The following is a 27,495-nucleotide window of genomic DNA, read 5'->3' as shown; positions in this document are numbered from 1 at the left end:
ATCGCGATACTACAGCATGCAATTCTCGAATCGATAGGCAGCCGAATAGATTTTTTTTAACATCCATTTTTGATGGAAAAATATTCAACAGAACGTCTAACTTTCACACCTTCAGCATGGAAGAATGTTATATTAATGGAACATTAAGCCTTAATATTTTATTTCAATGCTGTCCTAACATGAAAAATGTTACAACCTGTTTGTTAAATACAGTAGCTCACAGTTATAAAACTGAAGTTTCAGATCAATAAGTAATACAACTTCATACAACTCTTACAGTGTACATGTACAAGTTTCCGGAATGGTATTTTCTAAATTTGAGTAAAAAAATAAATAAATAAATAAATAACAATAAAATTAAAAAAAAAAAATCGCAAAAATCAACTTGTAAATTCATATTGGGATTAATCAGTATCGAATCGAATCGTGACCTATGAATCGTGATACGGATCGAATCGTCAGGTACGAGGCAATTCACACCCCTAGTGATAAATGTTGCCCACTCTGCTACCATTAGGCGCTTTCACACCGCAGGAACTTATGAAGGAACTTCCCTATGTTCCGGGGGAGTTTGTCCAAAGTTTGCGTTCACACACAAAACCAGTTCCGGGTCTGGGGGGGTCGAAACGGTACTACCTAAGTTCCTAGGCCTGAGGAGGGTATTTGGGTGTACCCTGAACTACACAAGGTGGGGGCGTGTTGTCTAGTGTGTTATGATTGGTTGACTGGGTGAGGAGGTGTGTCGTTTTGGTTAGATGATTTTTTTTTTCCCGCGGTAAAGCCGCCATTTCTTCTTTACTATACTCTATCGGGCGCTACGACTTTTTCTTCAAACATTTCGGCAATGGAAGGATTAAAAAACCGAGAGGTGGACGGACGAGGAAGTACAGGCTCTCCTGAGCAAACATGGGACGAGGAGACCCAACGGCACTTCGAAAGTCCAACAAGAAACGATAATAACCGCGAAGCTAGCAGAGTTAACATTACACACACAAAAGCAGGTGAGGGAAAAACTAAAGAAACTCCAACAGGACTAAAGGAAACTCAAGGACCACAACAACCACAGTGGAAATGACCACAAAATTAATAAATGTATGAAAGACTGGACGACATTCTCGGCCACCGGATGGGTTGTACCACCAATAGTACAAAGGAGGACTCTGCAATCACCATGCTGGAAGCAATGTGCAAGGACACGGCAGTGTGCGAGGATTCATTGCCAACAGCCTTGCTAACACACGAAGGTAAGACAGAATTGCCTCATGCACATCTTTGTATATAAATTTATTTAGGTCGATGCTTGGTCGCAACGTGGCTTTTACACCGCGCTAGCATTAAACTGTTAGCATAGCATGTTAGCTTAAGCTTGGCAAAGTCACGCATCCAGGGCAACTCCGAGCCCATGTAATGTGAAATCTTTCCTAAATCAATTAACCTAGTAAACGAAAAGTATTGTAGGCAGCTAACGCCGAAATAGCCCTGCTTTCAGTGACGAAATTGAAAAGCTTCGTGAAAAGGACGTGTGGAAGCTAGGCATACTATTCACTGTTAAAAGCAAAACAACCACTTCGTTTTTTGTTCTGTTTTTTTTTTCCTTAATACAAAGCTCTGCATTCAACGTAACTAAAACGTTTTAACTTGTTAGCCTCATCACCTAACAACTCATAAAAAAAACAAAAAAAACAACAACTCATAAACAGTTCTAGGGAAACTGAAAAATAATGTTATGTACTGTGACTTACAGCTGGACCTTCTCTGCTCTCCTTTACGTTATGCTGCCTCCCTGAACAGTCCTGGTATGTTTCATTTCATTTTATATAACTTCAAAAGCTTCATTTAAAACTTTTAAAGCAACACCCCACTCACAATTAATTTTGCTTCGTTGAATAAGGCAGTGTGTTTGTTTGTTTATTGGACATTATAAACAAATGAGTAGCAGTTAACATTTTAAAAGAAAGAAGAAACTTATTGCAATCATTCATAATAGTTTACATGTTCAAAGGAGTAGAAAGAAGTTAAAAACTTGTCTAGTCCTACCCATTCTTTATATCTACTGACTCATTTCATTTAAAAAAAAAAAAAAAAAGTACATTACTGGAATGTATTAATTTACTACACATTTTCTTTTACTGGAATGTACTAAAAGAAAATGTGTAATCCTGCTTGTGTAAACAATTGCACTTTAACACATGCGTGCATTTGTCATTAACGTATGTACATGAAATTCATAGGCATACACAATAATAAATCCTCATACTCACATATACAATTTTCATTTCACTCATAATGGTGCATTGAGAAAGGGGAAAAAAAAAAAAAGTTACATTCCTGCAATTTTACTAGTGTGTATTGCCTAAAAAAGCTTCAAGTGCATGCCGCCATATTTGGCAATGTAGTGTGGCATATTCTGTTCTGTAACTATGAAAAATGAAAGTACATTAACGTGAGTGCCGTGTTTTACCCCTACCTAAATCATTGTACTGTACTCTTACTCATTGCACGAATCTGTTGAAACCGTTTAAGTCGATGCGTTAGGAAGGTACAAGCGAGGATGGTCCGTCCACAAGCAGAAACTGCGCCACTCGAACAGTTTCCTGCCCCTTTGTCAAGTTCCAATAAGTTCAAAGTCATGTAACTGGAAGCTCATCAAAAGTATTTACTGTCACTCATTGTACATTTACATCCCTATAGGTTAGCGGACACGGGACCGAGACCACCTATTTTTGGAATACCTGCACCAATTTGATGAAAAGAAGGGGGAGTCCACGAGTGCAATGTTCTTAGAAGAAATGCAGTTGCACAAGGAGGACCTTGATCTCAGAAGCGAGGAGCGCAAGGAAGATCAACACGTGGCACATGATCTGGTTGAACAAAGGCACGACAGAGAGTTCCAAATGGGCTTCCTGGCAGTCCAAAACATGTGGACACAAATAAGCCAAATGCATAAGTAATAAATGCTTTTGTTTTCATATCACTTTTGTGGTTCTGTTTTTTTTCCCCACACGAATAAAAACTTATGCTCAATGAATTCTTTTTAATGTTTTTATTTTTGACAAACAGTAATGCAAACATAATTACAGCGTCCCACCATTCAGAGGTTCTGATGTTCTTCCACTCCCTGCGCGGAACACACCCAGATTGGTAGAAGTGGCAAATCTGAAACAGAAACACAACAAATTAATAAATGTTAATATCTACATTAATTACTTTTGTGCAACAGCCTTGTGATTTACATGACAGAATACCTTAAAATAGCGGAATATGCACCAATTTATGGCCCTATGATAAACCACTGGCTTGAGGTGGCAATCTGACACTTCCAAAATCAGCACTTTTCCCCAAATCCCGGCACCTTTGTTCTAACATTCGTGCATCGTCAAAGAAAGCAAGCCATTTCAACACTTTGGATCGGTCAATCATGTGTTTAACAGAAAAAAAAAAAAGAAAAAAAACATGCGGACAGACTAACAATACATCCAGGTCCAACGGTATTATGAAATACGCAGCGTACATGTAGCGTGAACAGCAACTCGCCATCAAGCCCTATTTTGCCGTGAATTGCACGAGAACTAGGCAGGAAACACCAGTTTCCAGCGATTGCCCTTTTCATGGCAGAAAGTACGACAAAACATCCACAAACGACCGACGCGCGGGGACACACGCAAGTAGACGTGCAACTGAACGCGCCAGTCATACGATGTGTTTAAGGCACTAATACACTCTGTAACTTCATTTTTTTTTTCGTGTTCTCCACCTTGCAAGGGGAGCTCCGTTACATGTTACAGCTTAATTCCGATGTGAAATAAATTTCGTATAATTGTGTTTAAACCTTACCAGTGCACGTCTTCGTGCTTGCAGGTTTGACTGTCTTTCCAAGTGAGCAAGTCCTGCCCATTTCTCATCTTGATGTGGTAATACGGCGGGTCCCAATGGTTCTCATCAACCTTTCCCGTGAAGTTCTAATTGCTGCAAACAACTCTGTACAACATGACAAGGAAAACGAAAAGATGATATGCCTTGTATTGTAACAAATGGCGATGGAGGGTCAAAGGTCGCGTTTTTCAACGTCACACTGGTTGTTTGTCATTCAGTTTTACCGGTACCGCCACTTGCTGGACAGGCGGGGTAGTGCTGTTTTTTTTCCTCCCCTGACATACGTCATCAGTCTCATTTGAATAAACTACCCTGCCTGCTTTCATGCCGTGTGAACGCAAACTCGTGGGCCGCTCACAAATTCTTCGGACCCGGAACTGACTCTACCATGAACTCAAAGTTCCTGGGCTTTTTGGTGTGAAAGCGCCTATTGCCACCTGGTCATCCGTTTTCCCCCCTAAAATCGGTTTTGTCTGAGGTTTTATTTGCCTGGGTGGGAGGTCTTGACCATAGGGATGTCGTTGAGTTTTGTGAACTGTGTGGGCCACTGAATCCCTTTGAGACTCTTTTGTGATTAAGATCTACAAAAATAAACTCGACCTAAATCCCCCCCCCCTCCTGTTTTCTGAAAAGGAATAACATATTTTGCTTGGGGCTTTACAGCGCAATAATTTCAAGGGCGCTCTGTTCCAGAGGATTGGGGACGGCATTTAAATATATATATTACAGCTGAAAATATTTTGTTGACTGGAATGTTACTGACAAAACTGCAAATCGCTGGCGTCGGGCCGAAACCCCATAAGTCACAATTTGTCAAGTTTCATATTTTTTCAAAAATTGAGACTTTTGGTCAGTCCACACATGTGGGTGCGTACTGCATTTCCCAAGACAGGTTTTCAGACAAAAACATTTGAACATCATGACAAACATACAAATGCAATAAACACAAATGTCAATAGGTGCTGTACTACTAGTAGCAGTGAGGGTGGCTGAGAGATGATGGTGATAATGGCATTAGTGAGTGAAGGGACTTACAGAGAGGATGGTGATAAGAATGCCAGCAGCGCTAAGCACACCATCGCTAATGGTGTCTCCGTTTTTGGCTGGGTACTTGATGGACTCATCATGGCAGTAAAACCCTCTACGGTAAGGCTGAACGGCGCTGGTCTCAATGACCAAGAAAGGCAGGCCGGCTATTGTGAAGATGCAGTGAGCGACACAGGGAGAAAGCAGAGGGGGACATAGGGGATTGGTGAAGGAGGGGGGACGGGGGAGATAAAGAGAGATGGAGGAGCTGGATTAATGATGTGCACGTTATAGAAGTCACAGGTACAAGCAGGAGGCAACAAAAGAACTGCATCTGGACTAACTCAATCCATTTTGTAGCCATCAACACATCTTCGTTAGAATCATTGAACTATGAATGTTGGTTTTGAGCAGGACCCTAGACTTTTTCTTATTTTTAATCCAGCGTTTAAACATAATTTTTACTTGATCAGTTTAATGTTGCCCATGAGTAAATAATTTCTATTCTAAATTCCTTCCAGGCTCATTTACTTATGAAAATCTGGTTGGGTATATCAAAATAATGGTAAATTGACAGACTATAATTCCAGTGATGGGAGTGCTGATTTACTTAAATGCATCGTACCAGGCATGCAAAAAGGTGTTTCTATTTGACGATGTACGGTAGTCCAAAATAGACCTGTCCAGTAACAATTGACTAGTTTAAGGAGTTGTCAGTAGTTAGGGAAGTCAACTCCAATAGTCTAAACTAAACACAGCATTCTGATTAATATTGTGCCGGTGGAATATGGATTAAGTAGCCAAAGCCATTTGTTTTTAATCCATCTCAAGGGGCGGCCCTTTTGTCACTTGATGTTGACTGAAAATGACAGTTTCTCAGGGCACAGGTAACGGCCAATCACAACCAGAGATGGGAAATTCAGGTCCAGAAAGTAAAAACTCTGCCACAGTTTGGCTTTAGCCACAGGTGCTTCTCCTCAACTGGCAGGTAAAACGAGCTTGGGTAAGTAGAAGCACCTGTGGGCTGTGACTACAGCCAAACTGTGGCAAGGTTTTTACTTTCTGGACTTTCCCCTCTCTGATCACAACTGAACTTGTCACATGACCAAATTCAGCAAATAGGTGAGTCGTAGCAATATTGCGATAGATATTGTTTCGATATATTGCCGAGCCCTAGCATATAGTATACATGTCAGTAAGGTCTCCTCAAAACCATTATTTGTTAATCAACTATGATTTATTGAAGTGAGACCAGGCAACTTTTGGACTGAGACCGTCCCGATCCATGTTCTCCCATTCTCCCCGCTGCACCACAACACAACTTACTGAGACCACAGGCACAGTGACCCCCACTGCTGTGAGCACTGTGTTGGACACTGTGCTGCTCTTATAGTGAAGACTGATGCTGTTGTCATTGCAGAAGAATCCTCTCTGGTAAGGCGGCAAGGGAGATTTGTGCAAAAACACAGCGACAAGCATCACTGCGTAGTTGGACAAACAACATATTAAACAGCTGCATCAGTACACCATGTAAAAATATACTCTCACAGCAACAGAAAGGTGCAGAAAACCAATATAAAAGGGGGTGGGGGGGAGAAATCACATTACGTATTGTAGGCGATCCCATTTTCAAAATTGATCATATCAGACAAAGAAAATCCCTTGAAGTAGGGCTGGGCAATAAATCGAATTAATTCGATACATCGTCATTTTAAAAAATCGAATCGTTGAAAATGTATTAAATCGTGAAATCGAGTTTTGTCTTCTGGATTAGTAAAAGCTGTTGTTCTTATGTTCTTTTACATCCAAATGGTTTTATGTGTTGTAATTTTGCACAAGTGGCAGAATGCTGGATGGGTGGTTTACAAGACATGTTTACAATAGCTACCAACTACTTAATTGTGGCATTTAAGTACAAACTATGAATGTTAAGTTTATGTTAAAACTAATCTAGAATCAGTATACATCACTGGTGTCTGAACATTTTGTACAGGAATTATTTTTGAATAAGTGAAACCTTTAAATAAACGTTTTTTTGGATTTATTAGATTAAAATCGATTAAAATCGTAATCGTCCTGAATGACTGCAAAAATCGAGATTTTATTTTTTGGCCATATCGACCAGCCCTACCTTGAACCATGAAAGAAACCTACATCAATCAATGAGACATGATGAGTAAAAATAAAGAAAACTAGAGCTGCGAGCAGCGATAAAGGGCCCTCGCAACCTGGGCCAGGTTGAGGTACTTGCACGTCGGGGTACTGGCATGTTGGGGTACTGTCAAATAGGACAAGGACCATCTAAAATGTTTTTGACAAGCCTTGTGTGTGCAAAGTTTTATCAAAAGGCCAAAGATCGTGAGCAATTCCCAAAATAAATTCAAAATGGCGGACTTCCTTTGAGGTTTAGCATACGGCTACAGAATACTTTTTGTAGGTCTTAGGCTAATAGGTATGCCTCCCAGTTTTCACAAATCTAGGTCAAGTCATCCTTAGTAATATAGCGCTTGAATCATACAATCGGAAATGCTCCATAAAAATGTCTAGAGGGCGCGATTTATTGCAAATTGCACAAGAAATCTCTAAAAATTCATGTTCATTACGTCTGATGTGTGTGCAAAGTTTCATGAGTTTTCACACATGTATAGACAAAAAAAAAAAAAAAGCACTTTACTTGGCAAACAATGCATCGCTATGGCAGCAGCGTGCGACAAAATAAAAAACTTTCGATAACTTTGAATCTTAAATATCTTAAGATGAAACACACCAAGTTTGAAGACGGTCGGTTGAATTTTGAGTTTTTTAGCTCAAAATGTGATGCCGGCCCCTGCGGGACTTCCTGTTGGGTTTAGCACATGGCACCAAGAGACCTTTTTGTACATCGTGGGCTGTTACATATGTCTCCAAATTTTCGTAGCTCTAGCTGCTTCGTACAACTGGGAATGCTTCATTAAAAAGGATTTTTTTTTCCTTTGCAAACAAGTGCATGCCACGGCAACAGCGTGCGACGAAATAAAAAGCTTTCAATAACTTTTCATCTTCAACATCTCAAGATGAATCACACCAAGTTTGGAGATGATCGGATAAACACTGTAGGAGGAGTTCGTTAAAATAAGACCCCTATGAAATGGCCCAAAAAATGGCAACACGTTCCAAAGTAAATCAAAATGGCGGACTTCCTGTACGGTTTAGCATATGGTTCAAAAAGAGTTTTTTGGAGGTCATAGTCTGTTACATATGGGTACCAATTTTGGTAGCTCTAGATTAAACGTACAACCGGCAATGCTTCGTTAAGTAAGAATTTTGAAACTCTAAATTTGATGCCCCGCTGCCGTCATATCGTATGTCAAAAACTTTTGATTTTTTACCATGATGTTGTCCCAGGTGTTGAGACGGTACAGCCCAAGTTTGAAGTCAATCGGATTAACCGTGTAGGAGAAGCGGGCAAAAGTATGACCCCTGTAAATGTGCAAAAATGGGCCAAAATTGGACATTTAAATACTCATACCTCACTTCCTGTCTATTTTAGGGTACACAGATCAAAGAGGTTTTTGTTCATCTGGATGTGCTACAGGTGCCACACGATTTTCGGAGCCATCGGACAATCGTAGTGGGACAGGGATCCGTTAAACCTATGTAGGGAGCCATTTTTCTGTTATCCTGTATGGCGACTTTAAAATATCAAATTTTTCACCAGGCCTGACGTGTGTGTAAAGTTTGGTGAGTTTTCGTTCACGTTTCGTGTTTAAAAAATGCGATCGTTTGCGGAGAATAATAATAATAACTAGAGCTGCGAGCAGCTATGAAGGGCCCTCGCAACCTGGGCCACGTTGGGGTACTTGCACGTCGGGGTAATGGCACGTTGGGGTAGTGTGAAATAGGACAAGGACCATCTAAAATGTTTTTGACAAGCCTTGTGTGTGCAAAGTTTTATCAAAAGGCCAAAGATGGTGTGCAATTCCCAAAATAAATTCAAAATGGCGGACTTCCTTTTAGGTTTAGCATACGGCTACAGAATACTTTTTGTAGGTTTTAAGCTAATAGGTATGCCTCCCGGTTTTCAGAAATCTAGGTCAAGTCATCTTTAGTTGTGTATTGCTTGAATCATACAATTGGAAATGCTCCATAAAAATGCATAGAGGGCACTATTGAGCATAACGTTGGGTTACTTACACGTCAGGGTACTGGCACGTTGGGGTACTGTTACATGGAACAAGGACCATTTAAAATGTTAATGTTTTTTCCATGCCTTGTGTGTGCAAAGTTTCATGAAAAAGGCCAAAAATGATGCATAATTCCCAAAATAAAATCAGAATAGCGGACTTCCTCTTTGGTTTAGCAAATGGCAACATAATACTTTTTGTAGGTCTTAGACTGATAGGGGTCTGTCCCAATTTTCACAAATCTAGCATAATCATACAATCGGAAATACTTCATAAAAATGTCTAGAGGGCGCTATTCATTGAAAATTGCACAATAAATCTCTAAAAATTCATGTTCATGACAAGTCTGATGTGTGTGCAAAGTTTCACAAGTTTTCACACATGTATAGATAAAAAAACAAAGCAGCACTTTACTTGGCAAACAATGCACCGCTACAGCAACAGCGTGTGACAAAATAGAAAACTTTCGATAACTTTGCATCTTAAACATCTTAAGATGAAACATACCAAGTTTGAATACGGTCGGATGAATTTTGTAGGAGTTTGTTCAAATATGACCCCTAAAAAAAATTAAAAAAAAAAAAAGACCACAAAAAAAGGCTCCAAATCCCATCGTAAATCAAAATGGCCGACTTCCTGTTTGGTTTAGCACATGGTTCCAAAAGACTTTTTTTTGTACATCGTGGGTTCTTATGTATGCCTGCAAATTATCATAGCGCTAGGTGAAACGTACAACCGGGAATGCTTCGTTAAAGAGGAGCTTTTTAGCTCAAAATGTGATGCCCGGCCCCTGGGGGACTTCCTGTTGGGTTTAGCACATGGCACCAAGAGACTTTTTTGTACATCGTGGGCTGTTACATATGCCTCCAAATTTTCGTAGCTCGAGCTGCTTCGTACAACTCGGAATGCTTCATTAAGAAGGAAATTTTTCCTTTGCAAACTGTGCATGCCATGGCAACAGCGTACTACGTAATAAAAAGCTTTCAATAACTTTTCATCTTCAACATCTTAAGATGAAACACACCAACTTTGAAGATGATCGGATAAACTCTGTAGGAGGAGTATGTTAAAATATGACCCCTAAAAAAGGCCACAAAAAATGGCTACAAATCCCAACATAAATCAAAATGGTGGACTTCCTGTTTGGTTTAGCATATGGCTCCAAGAGACTTTTTTTGTACATCCTGAGCTCTTATGTATGCCTGCAAATTATCATAGCGCTAGGTGAAACGTACAACCAGGAATGCTTTGTTAAAGAGGAGTTTTTTTTAGCTCAAAATGTGATTGGGGGACTTCCCGTTGGGTTAAGCACAGGGCACCAAAAGACTTTTTTGTACATCTTGGGCTGTTACATATGTATACAAATTTTCGTAGCTCTAGCTGCTTCGTACAACTGGGAATGCTTGAATCACACCAAGTTTGAAGAAGATCGGATAAACTCTGTAGGAGGAGTTCGTTAAAATAAGAACCCTATGAAATGGCCAAAAAAATGGCAACACGTTCCAAAGTAAATCAAAATGATGGACTTTCTGTTAGGTCTAGCATATGGTTCAAAAAGAGTTTTTTGTAGGTCTTTGTCTGTTATATATGTGTACCAATTTTCGTAGCTCTAGATTAAACGTACAACCGGCAATGCTTCGTTAAGTAAGAATTTTTAAACTGTAAATTTGATGCCCCGCCACAGTCATATAGTATGTCAAAAACTTTAGATTTTTTACCATGATGTTGTCCCAGGTGTTGAGATGGTACAGCCCAAGTTTGAAGTCAATCGGGTTAACCGTGTAGGAGAAATGGGCAAAAGTATGACCCCTGTAAATGTACAAAAATGGGCTAAAATTGGACATTTAAATGATCATACCTCACTTCCTGTCTATTTTAGGGTACACCTATCAAAGAGGTTTTTGTTCATCTGGATGTGCTACAGGTGCCACACAATTTTCGTAGCAATAGGACAATCGTAGCGGGACAGGGATCCGTTAAACCTATGTAGGTGGCGCTATGGAGCCATTTTTCTGTTATCACGTATGGCGACTTTAAAATATCAAATTTTTCGCCAGGCCTGACGTGTGTGTAAAGTTTGGTGAGTTTTCGTTTACGTTTAGTGTCTCAAAAATGTGATTGTTTGCGGAAAAGAATAATAACAAAGAAAACGAATAACTAGAGCTGCGAGCAGCTATAAAGGGCCCTCGCAGCCCGGGCCACGTTGGGGTACTTGCACGTTGGGGTACTTGCACATTGGGGTACTGGCACATTGGAAGCAGAATTTCTTTGAAAATGGCATGATAAACCATTACATGTGGATTTTTTTTTTTTTTTTTTTTTTGCCAGGTGTGATGAGTGTGTCAAGCTCAATGGGTTTTGGTGATTGTTAAGATCTGCAAAAATCAGCGTCTTTTTTTTTATTTTGAGGCAATGATTTGCCCTGATTGGTATTTTTCGTAAAAGTATATATACACACTCATCATCGCTCGTACTCATTGCACAATGTTGCTTTTATTGTCCATCGAGGCGATAAAAAAAAAAAATGAAACCAAATAAAAAAAAAGTACATGTGTTTGGATCGGTCTGATGCCAGTGAACATATTGGGTGGTGGAAAGTAAAAGAATATTCATAAATGACTTTATCACACTTACAATGAGTTTACAATTTTTGTAAAAATACCGTAAGTGGGGTATTTTTTTTTCATGCCTCAAGGGCTAGGTGGCGCTGCATATATAACTGAATGTTGTCATAGAGATAGCTTCAGGCCTTGACTATAAACATACATGTCAAGTTTGGGATTTTTTGGAGCATGTACCGGAGGGTTATTAAGCATATCATTTTTCATTGCGAAACACAAATTTTGATGCCCCGCCCTCATCATATAGTATTTTGAAAAGTCAAGATTTTTCTCCCTGTCGTTGGCTCAGGTCTTACCATAGCCCAGGTCAAGTCTGAAGTCAGTCGGATGAAACGTGTAGGAGAAGTGGGCAAAAGTATGCCCCCTGTAAATGTGCTAAAATCCTAAAACATGGGACATTTAAAAATTCGTAGCTCACTTGCTGTTCATTTTAGCATATGGGTCCAAGAGACTTTTTTTGTAGGTCTTGGGCTCCCTCATACACCTAAAGATTTCCGTAGATCTTGCTTAAACGTACAACCGGGGCTGCTTCATTAAAATTTTCTAGGGGGCGCTATTGAGTCATTTTTGTAAAAATAGCACAATCCAGGATAAAATATCGCTCATTTTGCCAGGCCAGATGTGTGTGCCAAGTTTCGTGCGTTTCTGTGCCGGTTTAGACCCTCAAAATTGGTGTTTTCTTGGCGAACAGCGTTTAGCCACGCCCACAGCAATTTGTGAAAACTCACAAACTTCGTGTTGTGGCATCATGAAGACCGAAACCCTCATCTGAGCAAATATGAGGTAAGTGCAGTTAATGTGGTTGGAGAAAAACATTGAAGAAAAATCGTAAGAAAAAAAATTGCCAGTAGGTGGCGCTATCAGTAAGATGAAATATAAGTTCGTAGATGTCTTAAGGGCTGGACTCTCATCAAAAGTGTGAAATTTTGAGAAGATAGGATCATCTGGGTCAAGTAAAAGCAGCTTTTATTGCCATGAAAAATTACCATACTTTGCGGCACCGTAGCGGCCACGCCCTTTGGCGCAAAGTTACAATATTCGGTGTGGGGCATGATCAACATCTTAAGGCTTGTCTGACCAATTTTCAACTGGATCCCTTCAACGAGCTCAGCACAGTAGCTAAAAACGTAAAGTATGACATTTATTGTCACCACTAGGTGGCGCTATAAATATAACAGAATTTTATTATATAGATCTTTTCAGGCCGTGACTATTAAGTTGCATGAGAAGTTTGATTTTTTGGAGCTTGTACATGGGAGTTATTCTGCATTTTGTCTTTCTGGACAAATGAAATTTTAAAGGCAATATTTGATGCCCCACCCCCATCATATAGTATTTCAAAAAGTCAAGATTTTTTGCCCAGTTGTTGTCTTGGGTCTTGAGATGATACATGGCAAGTTTGAAGTCAACTGGCTGAAAAATATTTGCAAAGGGGGAAAAAGTATGACCACAGTGAATGTGCCAAAATGGGCCAAAATTGGACATTCAAAAATTCATAGCTCACTTAAAAATACCGTAAGTGGGGTATTTTTTTTTTTCATGCCTCAAGGGCGAGGTGGCGCTGCATATATAACTGAATGTTTTCATAGAGATACCTTCAGGCCTTGACGATAAACATACATGTCAAGTTTGGAATTTTTTGGAGCATGTACCGGGGAGTTATCAAGTATTTCCTTTTTCATTGCGAAACACAAATTTTGATGCCCCGCCCTCATCAGAAAGTATTTCGAAAAGTCAAGATTTTTCCCACTGTCGTTGGCTCAGGTCTTGACATGGTCCAGGTCAAGTCTGAAGTCAGTCGGATGAAACGTGTAGGCGAAGTGGGCAAAAGTATGCCCCCTGTATATGTGCAAAAATTGTAAAAAATGGGACATTCAAAAATTCGTAGCTCACTTCCTGTTCATTTTAGCACATGGGTCCAAGAGACTTTTTTGTAGGTCTTGGGCTCCCTCATACACCTAAAAATTTCCAAAGATCTTGCTTAAACGTACAAGCAGGGCTGCTTAGATAAGAATTTATAGGGGGCGGTATTGAGTCCTTTTTGTAAAAATAGCACAATACATGATAAAATATTACTCATTTTACCAAGCCAAATGTGTGTGCCAAGTTTCATGTGTTTCTGTGCTAGTTTAGGCCCTTAAAATTGGCATTGTTTTCTTGGCAAACAGCGCTTAGCCACGCCCACAGCGATTTGCGAAAACTCACAAACTTCGTGTTGTCACATCATGAAGGTCGAAACTCTCATCTGAGCAAATGTGAGGTAGGTCCAGTTAACGTGTTTGGAGAAAAACGTTGAAGAAAATTGGTGAGAAAAAAAATAGCCACTAGGTGGCGCTATCAGTAAGATGAAATATAAGTTGCTAGATCAGTTAATGGCTGGACTCTCATCAATTGTGTGAAATTTTGAGAAGATAGGATCATCTCGGTCAAGTTAATGCAGCTTTTATTTTCACGAAAAATCTTCAGACTTTGCGTCACCGTAGCGGCCACGCCCTTTGGCGAAAAGTAACAATATTCGGTGTGGGGCATGATCAACATCTTAAGGCTTTTCTGACCAATTTTCAAATGGATCCCTTCAACAAGCTCAGCACAGTAGCTAAAAACGTAAAGTATGACATTTATTGTCACCACTAGGTGGCGCTATATGTATAACGGAATTGTATCATATAGATGTTTTCAGGCCGTAACTATTAAGTTGTATGAGAAGTTTGGGATTTTTTGGAGCTTGTACATGCGAGTTATTAAGCTTTTTCTCTTTCTGGACAAATGAAATTTTAAAGGCAATATTTGATGCCCCGCCCCCATCATATAGTATTTCGAAAAGTCAAGATTTATGGCCCAGTTGTTGTCTCAGGTCTTGAGATGATACATGCCAAGTTTGAAGTCAATTGGATGAAAAATGTTTGCAAAGGGGGAAAAAACATGACCACAGTGAATGTGCCAAAATGGGCCAAAATTGGACATTAAAAAATTCATAGCTCACTTCCTGTACATTTGAGCTATATGGTCCCAATTGACTTTTTGTGCGTCCTGGGGTGCTACACGTGCCTGCCAACCTTCGTAGCTCTAGGTCAAACGTGCCGGGATTGTTTTTTATTTTTTTATGCTAGGGGGCGTTATAGAGTCTTGTTGTTATGACAACGTCAGAATATCAATTTTTTCGCCGGGCCCGAAGTGTCTGCAAAGTTCGGTGAGTTTTCGTAAATGTTTAGGTCCTCAAAAATACGATTTGCGGAGAATGATGATGATAGAAGAAGAAGAAGAAGATGATGAAGAAGAAGAAGAAGATGATGAAGAAGAAGAAGATGATGAAGAAGAAGAAGAAGATGATGAAGAAGAAGAAGAAGATGATGAAGAAGAAGAAGAAGAAGATGATGAAGAAGAAGAAGAAGAAGATGATGAAGAAGAAGAAGAAGAAGATGATGAAGAAGAAGAAGAAGAAGATGATGAAGAAGAAGAAGAAGAAGAAGAAGATGATGAAGAAGAAGAAGAAGAAGATGATGAAGAAGAAGAAGAAGAAGATGATGAAGAAGAAGAAGAAGATGATGAAGAAGAAGAAGAAGATGATGAAGAAGAAGAAGAAGATGATGAAGAAGAAGAAGATGATGAAGAAGAAGAAGATGATAGAAGAAGAAGAAGAAGATGATGAAGAAGAAGATGATGAAGAAGAAGAAGATGATGAAGAAGAAGAAGATGATAGAAGAAGAAGAAGAAGATGATGAAGAAGAAGAAGAAAGAAGAAGATATAAGAAGAAGAAGAAGAAGAAGAAGATATAAGAAGAAGAAGAAAGACACAAAAAAAAGAAGATGATAGAAGAAGAAGAAGAAGAAGATGATGAAGAAGAAGAAGATGATGAAGAAGAAGAAGATGATAGAAGAAGAAGAAGAAGATGATGAAGAAGAAGAAGATGATAGAAGAAGAAGAAGAAAGAAGAAGATATAAGAAGAAGAAGAAGAAGAAGAAGATATAAGAAGAAGAAGAAAGACACAAAAAAAAGAAGATGATAGAAGAAGAAGAAGAAGATGATGAAGAAGAAGAAGAAGAAGAAGAAGATGATGAAGAAGAAGAAGAAGATGATGAAGAAGAAGAAGAAGAAGATGATGAAGAAGAAGAAGAAGAAGATGATGAAGAAGAAGAAGAAGATGATGAAGAAGAAGAAGAAGATGATGAAGAAGAAGAAGATGATGAAGAAGAAGAAGAAGATGATGAAGAAGAAGAAGATGATGAAGAAGAAGAAGAAGATGATGAAGAAGAAGAAGAAGATGATGAAGAAGAAGAAGAAGAAGATGATGAAGAAGAAGAAGAAGAAGATGATGAAGAAGAAGAAGAAGAAGATGATGAAGAAGAAGAAGAAGATGATGAAGAAGAAGAAGAAGAAGATGATGAAGAAGAAGAAGAAGAAGAAGAAGAAGAAGATGATGAAGAAGAAGAAGAAGATGATGAAGAAGAAGAAGAAGATGATGAAGAAGAAGAAGATGATGAAGAAGAAGAAGATGATAGAAGAAGAAGAAGAAGATGATGAAGAAGAAGATGATGAAGAAGAAGAAGATGATGAAGAAGAAGAAGATGATAGAAGAAGAAGAAGAAGATGATGAAGAAGAAGAAGAAAGAAGAAGATATAAGAAGAAGAAGAAGAAGAAGAAGATATAAGAAGAAGAAGAAAGACACAAAAAAAAGAAGATGATAGAAGAAGAAGAAGAAGAAGAAGAAGAAGATGATGAAGAAGAAGAAGAAGATGATGAAGAAGAAGAAGATGATGAAGAAGAAGAAGATGATAGAAGAAGAAGAAGAAGATGATGAAGAAGAAGAAGATGATAGAAGAAGAAGAAGAAGATGATGAAGAAGAAGAAGATGATAGAAGAAGAAGAAGAAAGAAGAAGATATAAGAAGAAGAAGAAGAAGAAGAAGATATAAGAAGAAGAAGAAAGACACAAAAAAAAGAAGATGATAGAAGAAGAAGAAGAAGATGATGAAGAAGAAGAAGAAGAAGAAGAAGATGATGAAGAAGAAGAAGAAGAAGAAGATGATGAAGAAGAAGAAGAAGATGATGAAGAAGAAGAAGAAGATGATGAAGAAGAAGAAGAAGATGATGAAGAAGAAGAAGAAGATAGAAGAAGAAGAAGAAAGAAGAAGATATAAGAAGAAGAAGAAGAAGAAGAAAGACACAAAAAAAGAAGATGATAGAAGAAGAAGAAGAAGATGATGAAGAAGAAGAAGAAGATGATGAAGAAGAAGAAGATGATAGAAGAAGAAGAAGAAAGAAGAAGATATAAGAAGAAGAAGAAGAAGAAGAAGAAGAAGAAGAAGAAGAAGAAAGACACAAAAAAAAGAAGATGATAGAAGAAGAAGAAGAAGAAGAAAGAAGAAGAAGATATAAGAAGAAAGAAGAAGAAGAAGAAGATAGAAGAAGAAAGAAGAAGAAGAAGATAGAAGAAGAAAGAAGAAGATATAAGAAGAAGAAGATAGAAGAAGAAGAAGAAGAAGATAGAAGAAGAAGAAGAAAGAAGAAGATAGAAGAAGAAGAAGAAAGAAGAAGAAGATAGAAGAAGAAAGAAGAAGATATAAGAAGAAGAAGATAGAAGAAGAAGAAGAAAGAAGAAGATAGAAGAAGAAGAAGAAAGAAGAAGAAGATAGAAGAAGAAAGAAGAAGATATAAGAAGAAGAAGATAGAAGAAGAAGAAGAAAGAAGAAGATAGAAGAAGAAGAAGAAAGAAGAAGAAGATAGAAGAAGATAGAAGAAGAAGATAGAAGAAGATAGAAGAAGAAGAAGATAGAAGAAGATAGAAGAAGAAGATAGAAGAAAGAAGAAGAAGATAGAAGAAGAAGAAGAAGATAGAAGAAGAAGATAGAAGAAGAAGAAGAAGATAGAAGAAGAAGATAGAAGAAGATAGAAGAAGAAGAAGATAGAAGAAGATAGAAGAAGAAAGAAGAAGAAGAAAGAAGAAGAAGACGATAGAAGAAGATAGAAGAAGAAGAAGAAGACGATAGAAGAAGAAGAAGAAGAAGATAGAAGAAGAAGAAGAAGAAGATAGAAGAAGAAGAAGAAGAAGATAGAAGAAGAAGAAGAAGACGATAGAAGAAGAAGAAGACGATAGAAGAAGAAGAAGACGATAGAAGAAGAAGAAGACGATAGAAGAAGAAGAAGACGATAGAAGAAGAAGATAGAAGAAGAAGAAGATAGAAGAAGAAGAAGATAGAAGAAGAAGAAGAAGAAGAAGATAAAGAAGAAGAAGAAGATAGAAGAAGAAGAAGAAGATAGAAGAAGAAGAAGAAGATAGAAGAAGAAGAAGAAGATAGAAGATAAAAGAAGAAGATAGAAGAAGAAGATAGAAGAAGAAGATAGAAGATAGAAGAAGAAGATAGAAGAAGAAGATAGAAGAAGAAGATAGAAGAAGAAGAAGAAGATAGAAGAAGAAGATAGAAGAAGATAGAAGAAGAAGATAGAAGAAGAAGATAGAAGAAGAGGAAGATAGAAGAAGAAGAAGACGATAGAAGAAGAAGAAGAAGAAGAAGAAGATAGAAGAAAGAAGAAGAAGATAGAAGAAAGAAGAAGAAGAAGAAGAAGATAGAAGAAAGAAGAAGAAGATAGAAGAAAGAAGAAGAAGATAGAAGAAAGAAGAAGAAGATAGAAGAAAGAAGAAGAAGATAGAAGAAAGAAGAAAGAAGAAGAAGATAGAAGAAAGAAGAAGAAGATAGAAGAAAGAAGAAGAAGATAGAAGAAAGAAGAAGAAGATAGAAGAAAGAAGAAGAAGATAGAAGAAAGAAGAAGAAGAAGAAGATAGAAGAAAGAAGAAGAAGATAGAAGAAAGAAGAAGAAGATAGAAGAAAGAAGAAGAAGAAGACGACGATAGAAGAAGAAGATAGAAGAAGAAAGAAGAAGATAGAAGAAGAAGGAAGAAGATAGAAGAAGAAGAAGAAGAAGAAGAAGAAGAAGAAGATAGAAGAAGAAAGAAGAAAGAAGAAGAAGAAAGAAGAAGAAGAAGATAGAAGAAAGAAGAAGAAGAAAGAAGAAGAAGAAGAAGATAGAAGAAGAAAGAAGAAAGAAGAAGAAGAAAGAAGAAGAAAGAAGAAAGAAGAAGAAGAAAGAAGAAGAAAGAAGAAGAAGATAGAAGAAGAAAGAAGAAAGAAGAAGAAGATGAAAGAAGAAGAAGAAGATAGAAGATAGAAGATAGAAGAAGAAGGTGGAAGAAGAAGAGAGAAGAAGAAGAAGATAGAAGAAGAAGAAGATAGAAGAAGAAGAAGAAGACGATAGAAGAAGAAGACGATAGAAGAAGAAGAAGAAGAAAGAAGATAGAAGAAAGAAGATAAAGGAAGAAGAAGATAGAAGAAGAAGATAGAAGATAGAAGATAGAAGAAGATAGAAGATAGAAGATAGAAGAAGATAGAAGATAGAAGATAGAAGAAGATAGAAGAAGAAGATAGAAGAAGAAGATAGAAGAAGAAAGAAGATAGAAGAAGAAGGAAGAAGATAGAAGAAGAAGATAGAAGAAGAAGATAGAAGAAGAAGAAAGAAGAAGAGGAAGATAGAAGAAAGAAGAAGAGGAAGATAGAAGAAGAAGAAGAAGAAGATAGAAGAAGAAGAAGAAGAAGAAGAAGAGAAGATAGAAGAAGAAGAAGAAGATAAAGAAGAAGAAGATGATAGAAGATAGAAGAAGATAGAAGATAGAAGAAGAAGATAGAAGATAGAAGAAGAAGATAGAAGAAGATAGAAGATAGAAGAAGATAGAAGATAGAAGAAGATAGAAGATAGAAGAAGATAGAAGAAGAAGATAGAAGAAGATAGAAGAAGAAGATAGAAGAAGAAGATAGAAGAAGAAGATCGAAGAAGATAGAAGAAGAAGAAGAAGATCGAAGAAGAAGAAGAAGATAGAAGAAGAAGAAGATAGAAGATAAAGAAGAAGATAGAAGAAGATAGAAGATAAAGAAGATAGAAGAAGAAGAAGATAGAAGATAAAGAAGAAGAAGAAGATAGAAGTAGAAGAAGGAGATAGAAGAAGAAGAAGAAGATGAAAGAAGAAGATAGAAGATAAAGAAGACGTTTTACAAAAACAATAGGGACCTCGCAGCGGTAGCTGCTCAGGCCCTAATAATAATAATACCTACAATAACAACAGCGGCACCGCCGTCGGTGCCGCCGCTGCTCGGGCCCTAAAAAATCCTTGCTGCTCAATGACTAGAAAAAAAAACAAAAAAACATCTTCATTCTGTTGCAGACGCTTTCAAAAGCACTTGAAAACATCCACGTTAAAGATGCCTGTGTGTGGAATGTCTGATTCATTTAGTGTCTTTTGCAACCTAAAGTGGCCACGAGATATCTTATCTATCTGGTGACAGCAAACAGAGCCCTTGGGAATTGGGCAGCGCTTTCCCCTTCAAGTTACGGAAAGGCGGCAGCGGAGCGACTTTGAAACCTGAGTGAGGACATTTCCCCAGGAGAGGTCTCTTGGTGCAGACAAAATTTGGAAACACTTTCAAATGGCTTCAAAGTCTTTAACTTGATGCTGACGCTTTCAAGTCACTCTTTGAATAATTCATTGAGCTCCACACACGTCTGCGTCTGAGAAGGTTAAAATCACTCGGGTGGAGAGGTCAGTGCTGCTGAAGGTGGTTTGTCAAACCAAACCCAAATACACAATTGAATTTCTGAGCCCCTTAACCCTGAACATCCACACATTCATAGCTGACTGGTTTTTTAAAGGTCCAGCTGGCTTGTGATTGTGTTACAAACTGGGCTGATGGGAACTGAAGCGCGTTTTGTTTTCTCTTCACTTTCAGCAAGATTTATGTGGGTAATATTTTTGTTTTCATTCACATTCCTCAAATTCAGCAGCTAGCTTAAACCATCCTCAGCCAAATTTTCTTGGGCTTTTGAATTTTTCAAGCTTCAGATGTTTGATCTGATCTTAGCCAAACATTACCAACTATTTTCTATAACCCTAGTCTTTGTAAGTGACTCCCACCAAACGCAGGTACAAACAATTTGTTGGAAAGAAACATGGTTGGATACAAGACACAGGAACAATTTAACACACACCTCTAGCTCACAAAGGTGTCAAAGGATGGTGTAATGGGTTGTCGTGTAAAGCTTTTAAATGATCTAAAAGAGTTTAAGAAGTAAAAACCCAATCACACCAAGACTTGTCAGCTCCTGTTTTCCAGACACTCATCTGGGGATTTTTCCCACCCTGCAAACTCTCCATCCGTCTAAACAGTGCGACATCAGCATTGAACGCAGCAACTTGGGATTTTCCCTTCAACCCCTTGCCACTCCTAAAAGCCAAGTGTAGGGGCGGCGGGGTTGGTGGGCCTCGTCCTGCCAGTAACAACAACAGTCAGCAAGCAGGTTTTTTTGCATTAGCACAGGCAAGTCAAATAAACCAACGTTGTCTGGTCTACGCTTAACATCAAGTGTAATTAAAATCATTTTCTTCACAACATTAATTTAATGTAAACAAATGAAATGATACACAATATTCTCCTCAAAATCTGTACCGTTCTTTTCATGTCTCACACTTTCCTGTTTGTCCTGTGCCTTGTCGCTACATATTTTGGAGGATTTGCCAAAATATCAAGAGGTGTGTCTATTAAAACAAGACAGACACACATTTTCCATGGACAGGGATTCCTCACTGTCTGGAGTAGAAATGTGTACATGTCTGAGGCAGTTGTGGTATATACAGACATGCACACATGCAGTTGTTTTTACTCTGTGTGGCCCACACAACCTGCTCCCTGTCTGTCCAACACTACAACATAAGTATCCTCACCGCTCCACTGTGCCACAGGAAATTTATTTTCATTTAATAATTTAACACCAAGTGCAGTCTATTTTTTTTCAGTGCCTTTACCCTACTCCTAATTCTAAACGCCACAGGTTGATCAAGTCAATCCTATCATCGCAGCATCCTATGTAAGAAAAAATAGCTTCAGTGAATGTTTTAACGAGTATGTGACCATGCTCATCACAATTCAAAACACTCAACTCATCTTTCCTCATTGAATTGAATAAAAATGCCATTAATCCATTCCAGTAACCCCCCCCATCAAAACAAACCATTTCCCTCAACACTTGTTTGTAACAAGAAAAATAGCACGACTGTATTGTACATTATAAAAGCATGAATCAATAAATTGAAAGCAAAAAAAACAAAACTTCATTTATGCATTATGATTAATCTATAATCTCAGCTCCTTTTTGAGCTGCCTCAGACAGCAGGGTGCAGTATAGTACAGACGAGAGCTTAAGAAAAACTGCTCTGTAAAAGGCAGTAATAATATTTTTTCCAGAGGATAAAGAATATATATCTTATGTGTTGCAGATTTCTTAATATATTATTTGCTTAAAAGGGTTATAAGTACTCAACAATATTGAAGGCAAGCTGTGTTAGCCCATGTTATTCCATTTTGCATGGTGTTTGCATTAAGTTGCAGACACATATGAATCTGTTAGATACACGACATGTATTTCTCCGTTTATTCATTAAAAGAGGAAGTCAATTATTTTTTTCTTAACAATGTTCTATGTTGGGTGGTCGAGTGGTTAGCACGTCCGCCTCCCAGTTCTGAGGACTCCGGTTCGAGTCCAGGCTCCGGCCTTCCTGGGTGGAGTTTGCATGTTCTCCCCGTGCCCGCGTGGGTCTTCTCCGGGTACTCCGGTCTCCTCCCACATTCCAAAGACATGCATGGCAGGTTAATTTGACGCTCCGAATTGTCCCTAGGTGTGGGAATAAGCGGTCAAGTGGATGGATGGATGTTGTATGTGCCCCCACTAGTCTAAGCATGGTGTTCTGATTAATATCGCGCTGGTGAATACGAGTTGAACAGCAAAATCCACCCATTTTTTGCCACTTGGTGTCGACTAAAACGGCACAGTTGCTTAGGGCTCAGGTAGCAACCGTTCATGGCTCAGCTGTTTTCTGAAGCTAAACCAAATGATGTGCACCGTATGGCAACTTCATACTCTGCTTAAGATACTAGCACTACACTGCCATTAAAACGAGTGGATTTAAAGTAGAGATCGACCGATATGCTTTTTTCAGGGCCGATACCGATTCCGATTATCGGTAGTCAAGGAGGCAGATAACCGATATTTGAAGCCGATATTCATTTGCAGTAAAAGTTAAAATGTTGGCACCAAATTTTTGAATAATGCAAACCCTAACCGTTCTTTACAATGGATTCTCACACTACACTTTTCATTTTACATCCTTCTATCTGCAATAAGACGTTGGTGGCGGGGGGAGTTAAATGTGGGGGCCAATGTGACATTACCTTTTATAGCATTTGGGATACTTGTAGTTTTATTCTATAAATGTTATATTTTTATATTTTGAAGTAATAGGAGGAACCCTGTCATTCAAAATGTGCATCAGCTGTGGCATTACTTATTACTACAGCAAAAATAAATAAAAAAAATCCATGAGAAAAACTATTCATCCCTGAACACCATACAGTTCTTGTAGACCTTATTATGATTATTGTTATTGTTACCATATAGACAGTTTTGATAAGCTGAGGATCTTAAATCGAGAACAGCAATATCATGCTACTCCTCTCTACAAGAGAACTGTCAAAAGACACTTCATCATGTAGTTTACTGCCACTTAGGATGCCCCAATCAACGCAGAAAAAGGGTTGAGTAAAATAACTTGGTTATAATAATAGTAAGAATAACTTGGTTAAACAGACATTGTTGCGGTGGACCGCTGCCAGTTTCTGCTGTTTAATGTGTTTTACACTTATAGACACGTGTGTGTATATGGGCACACTATTCTCTCACTACTGTACTGTACTGTATCACTTAATGGCACAGATGTACTTGTCTAAGTAATAACTGGGCTGCAACATTGCTAATTCACATTAACAAGCACTATCTTAGCTGTCCACATGAATAGTTACTAACACACGAGAAAGTTATACAACACACCAAACATGAGCTCATTATTCAAAGTATGATGCACGTAACGAAATTACATCACTGAACATTAATTGCAGCCGTGTACGGCCGTAGATGTTACATATTAGTGGCATCGATTGAGAGGATAATGTCCCAAATGACGGCAGACATGACGTGAAAAGAGAGACAAAACGAGCAAATAAGCACACTATACTTTAGTGCACTTCTCTACTAATGCCAAACATACGGAAGAGGACACGTTCGTGTAGTTAAACGGTGTTTGAGACACTTAATTTGTTACGGAGCGGACTTTAACGAGGTGCACAACGAGCTGTCAATCAAATCGACGTCGAAGCTTAAGGCACACAATGGCAAACCAGTGCGACAAATAAACACAATATAAAGTAACTAAACGCTATTTAGTGTCATTGTGGCATCTCACTGCATAATAACCGCTATGCAACAAGTAATGGACGTGACCCAGAATGCAATGTGTGCGTCACGAGAGGTAAATATAATGACGTTACTCTACTCTTAACATGGAACTAGACAATATAATAATGACAACTGTTAATATTTGGAACCTTTCTAACAAACATTATTTACTTAATTAAGTGAAAATGTGTGTGATTCCCTCCCCGAGTAGTTCAAGTAGCGAATTAGCTACTGGGTGTTAGCCTACATGCTAAGCTGAACACACCACTGTTAGCTAGCGGGGATTCAATGCAAGGCAATGCAGCTCCATTCATATAGTGCATTTAATACACAACATAATTCAATGTGTTTAGCTTATCATGGTGAAACGATCGGCGGAGTCTCTTCTCTTTTAACTTACCTTCGAAGCATGTGTCTGTCGCGTTGTGTACGTGGGTGCGTGTGTGACCGGCTACTGTGATACAGGCATACACTACTGATTGGTTCTGGCTCTTGCACGGCTAACCAATCAAATGCTGCTATGGGCGTTACATTGCTGGAGTTGGACTCCATAACAGACAGAGACGCTCTGGGCTGCATTCGAAGCGAAAAGACGGAGTTTTAAATGGATCGCTCATATCGGCCGTCAGATTAATAAAACAGACCGATACCGATATGTACCAATATGTCAAATATCGGCCCCGATTATCGGCCCGACCGATTATCGGTCGATCTCTAATTTAAAGGCCGGTTCTCCCATCACATTCCAAATAACTGTAAACAAACTGATCTACATCCCGAGTAGGTAATATGGGAGATTAGAATTAAAACAAAATAAGGAGAGAAAAAAAGTAGCCCCATTTTGAAACATCGGTCATAGTTTCACTTAAAATCCAAATAATTTGTTTTCCAAAGCTTTGAAACTTTCAACATTTTGTGGAACACACTTGCTGTGGCTTATAAATGACATGTTATGAAGTTGTCACGGTCCAATTGCATTACACAGAGGGGAACTCCAATATAACTGAAAAGAGCACCTCCCTGCTGTGAGGCCAGTGTGTATAAGTGGGTGATCTCCTTTGAGTGCCTTGATCCTACAACTACAATCAGAGTGTGCGAATTGAAGGAGTGGTGATTACTAGTTCTGGCCCACCATTTCCTCCCTGTGGTTGCGGCCTTTTAAACCACGTCTTGCCAGAAAAAACACTGCTGGTTTGTTGACAAGCTTGTCTGTGGGGAGGTACGCGCACACAGCACAAATCATAGGGATTTACCCTCCCCGGAGACAGACCAAGATTGTTTGTTCTGTAAATCTATCACGATATTGTTTTAACAATAGTTGTACAATCGTTTTCCCACGCAGGTTCAACACTTATCTTTTGTCGAATATGGTGTACTCTGAGACTACATAAATTGAGCCACAATATGTGAAATTTCACATATCACTACATTGAGCATGATCTGAGGAAACAAAACAACTGCACTAATCAGATGCAATTTGGTTTTGAGTAGCAGTCCACTACTTCCAGTTGGAAATCACCGCTTTGCAGAACATCAAATTCAAAACATGTGGTGACATGAGGTCAAAAATTAAATGAGTAAAAATACATAAAGTGTAGGCTGCGAAGAGGAACACACCTTTAAGAGGACTGTAGTGCGAATGTACGTAAGTGTTCCAGCCACAATGACAACCTTTAGCCAGTGTTTGCAGCTGTTGGACATCATAGAGCCAGTGCTATGAAACATTCCAGCCTACACACATGGCTGACCCTTTCACCACTTCCCTTAATTACTCCACAAATACAGACAGACCAACACATATAATGCCAGATGTGCACATCAAGAGAATTCCTGCCTAGAAGAATGCAAGACATATTGGAAAATATCGTGGACAAAAGCAGATCCAGCTCCAGTTCAGGTGTATGGAATAGAAAGAACCTAACGAGCTACATTAACCGTTTCACCTTCCGTCAGCACACCGGTCTCATAAAAAGGTGTCAACATGAAACATATTTGCTGATGAAGAGGTTTTAATTTTTGGGAGAATTTATTATTGTGGACGCCTCACGTTGTGGTGATGGAGTCCGAATGAATACTCTGAAAACACCATTTTGGCCTTAGCATTAAAAAAAAAAGTAAAACAAAAATTGAATGTTGACAAAATAATTATACATTGAGAACAATGTTCTACTTTATAAAGGCAGTTAACTGCAGATGAGTGGACAGGTAGGTAAGGCTATAACTGCAGTTAACTGCAACTGGCCGTCTAAAAAGGGAAAGTTAATGCAACGAAACGGCACTTCCACATTCATTCAATATTAATTGCACGTTTCCTTAAAAACACACACACACACACACTGAAATTAATAAAGTTCCATACGACGTACATGACATTGCAGTAATTTGTACAAGTAATCTTCAGAACAACTTCATTTTAAAAAAATAAAATAAAATAATAAAAAATAAATAAAAAAAATAAGGGAAATGGATCAAGTTCGGTCTTACCTAAAAAGAGGCAGAAGAGGTCCACACCGACCAGTAACTTTCTCCGGCCGTGGTCTTTACAGTTGCTCAAAGAAGTCCCGCCGTTCTTCGTCTCGCCTGCCATACTTTTCTCATAAATCAAGCAGCGTTGCATTTAAAGACTCGTTTCGTTATTCAAATCAACGGGGATGCACTTCGTCGTTTTTTTCCCCCTTTCTCCTGAAAAGGAAGAATCTGTCTAGCGTAGCATCTAGTGAGGAACAGCTCAGACTAGCGTTCGAACAATCCTGACTCGCCGTCGTCGGGTAACTGACCATCGTTGACCTTCTTTAGGGGTAGCAGTGAGTGAGTCGAGGAAAGTTAACTGCCCACGGAGGGAAGGCAGCCCCTCCTTCTGAAGTTCAGCCCTTCCCCTCTCAATTAATAACCTACATATGAGGAGGGTGTCCCTCTCTGGGGGCTCGAGATGAGTTGTGTCTCACATATTTCATACTTTATACACCCGCAAGAGCTTCATTAAAAAAAATAAAAATAAAAAATAATCATTTTCGATACACCTACAGTACTGCACAATGTAGAACAGTCCACATCAGTCAAATAGGGTTTCCCCTTTTAAATAATTTGTGTATTAGCAGCCCACATGTTGATCAATGACCTATAAAATGACTAAACCTTACGATCAACAATTTGACCACTAGAAGAGATTAATTTGTTACATATACTCTGAATGCAGTGCATTTGTAGCTGTGCTCCGCATTGAGGAGTAGGTCTGCTTGTTCAATGTAACCATATTAGAAGAAGCAGAATATAATGCAGTGCCGTTTTACAACACTAACCACAGTGGTTAAAAAAAACAAAAAACAAAAAAAAACTGCTAAATAATACCTCTGTGAAAGATGCCATGAAAACGTAACATAATTTTTGTGAAGGCATAATTAATACTCTTGTAATTGAGCAGATTTTTCAAAATTCAATGTTTTGGCTGGATGTTGTAACAATTGATAGTAACCAAACCAC

At 38.5% G+C, this 27,495-nt stretch overlaps 1 protein-coding gene across 1 annotated transcript in view; it reads right to left on the bottom strand.

The window, feature by feature from the left end:
- The window catches only part of LOC144005859 (phospholipid phosphatase 3-like), a 107,172-nt gene extending 80,329 nt beyond the window's left edge, over positions 1 to 26,843 (bottom strand). The window contains exons 1-2 of the mRNA XM_077504291.1: positions 26,500 to 26,843; positions 4,909 to 5,066 (exon numbers count right to left, since the gene is read on the bottom strand). Of these exons, the coding sequence (XP_077360417.1) occupies positions 4,909 to 5,066; positions 26,500 to 26,632 (291 nt within the window). The 5' untranslated portion in view covers positions 26,633 to 26,843. The remainder of the gene's footprint in view (positions 1 to 4,908; positions 5,067 to 26,499) is intronic.
- Between the last annotated feature and the right edge of the window lie 652 nt (positions 26,844 to 27,495).

Source organism: Festucalex cinctus, chromosome 1, assembly GCF_051991245.1.
Source record: "Festucalex cinctus isolate MCC-2025b chromosome 1, RoL_Fcin_1.0, whole genome shotgun sequence".
Classification (NCBI taxonomy): domain Eukaryota; kingdom Metazoa; phylum Chordata; class Actinopteri; order Syngnathiformes; family Syngnathidae; genus Festucalex; species Festucalex cinctus.
This window is presented reverse-complemented; position numbering and strand designations above follow the sequence as displayed.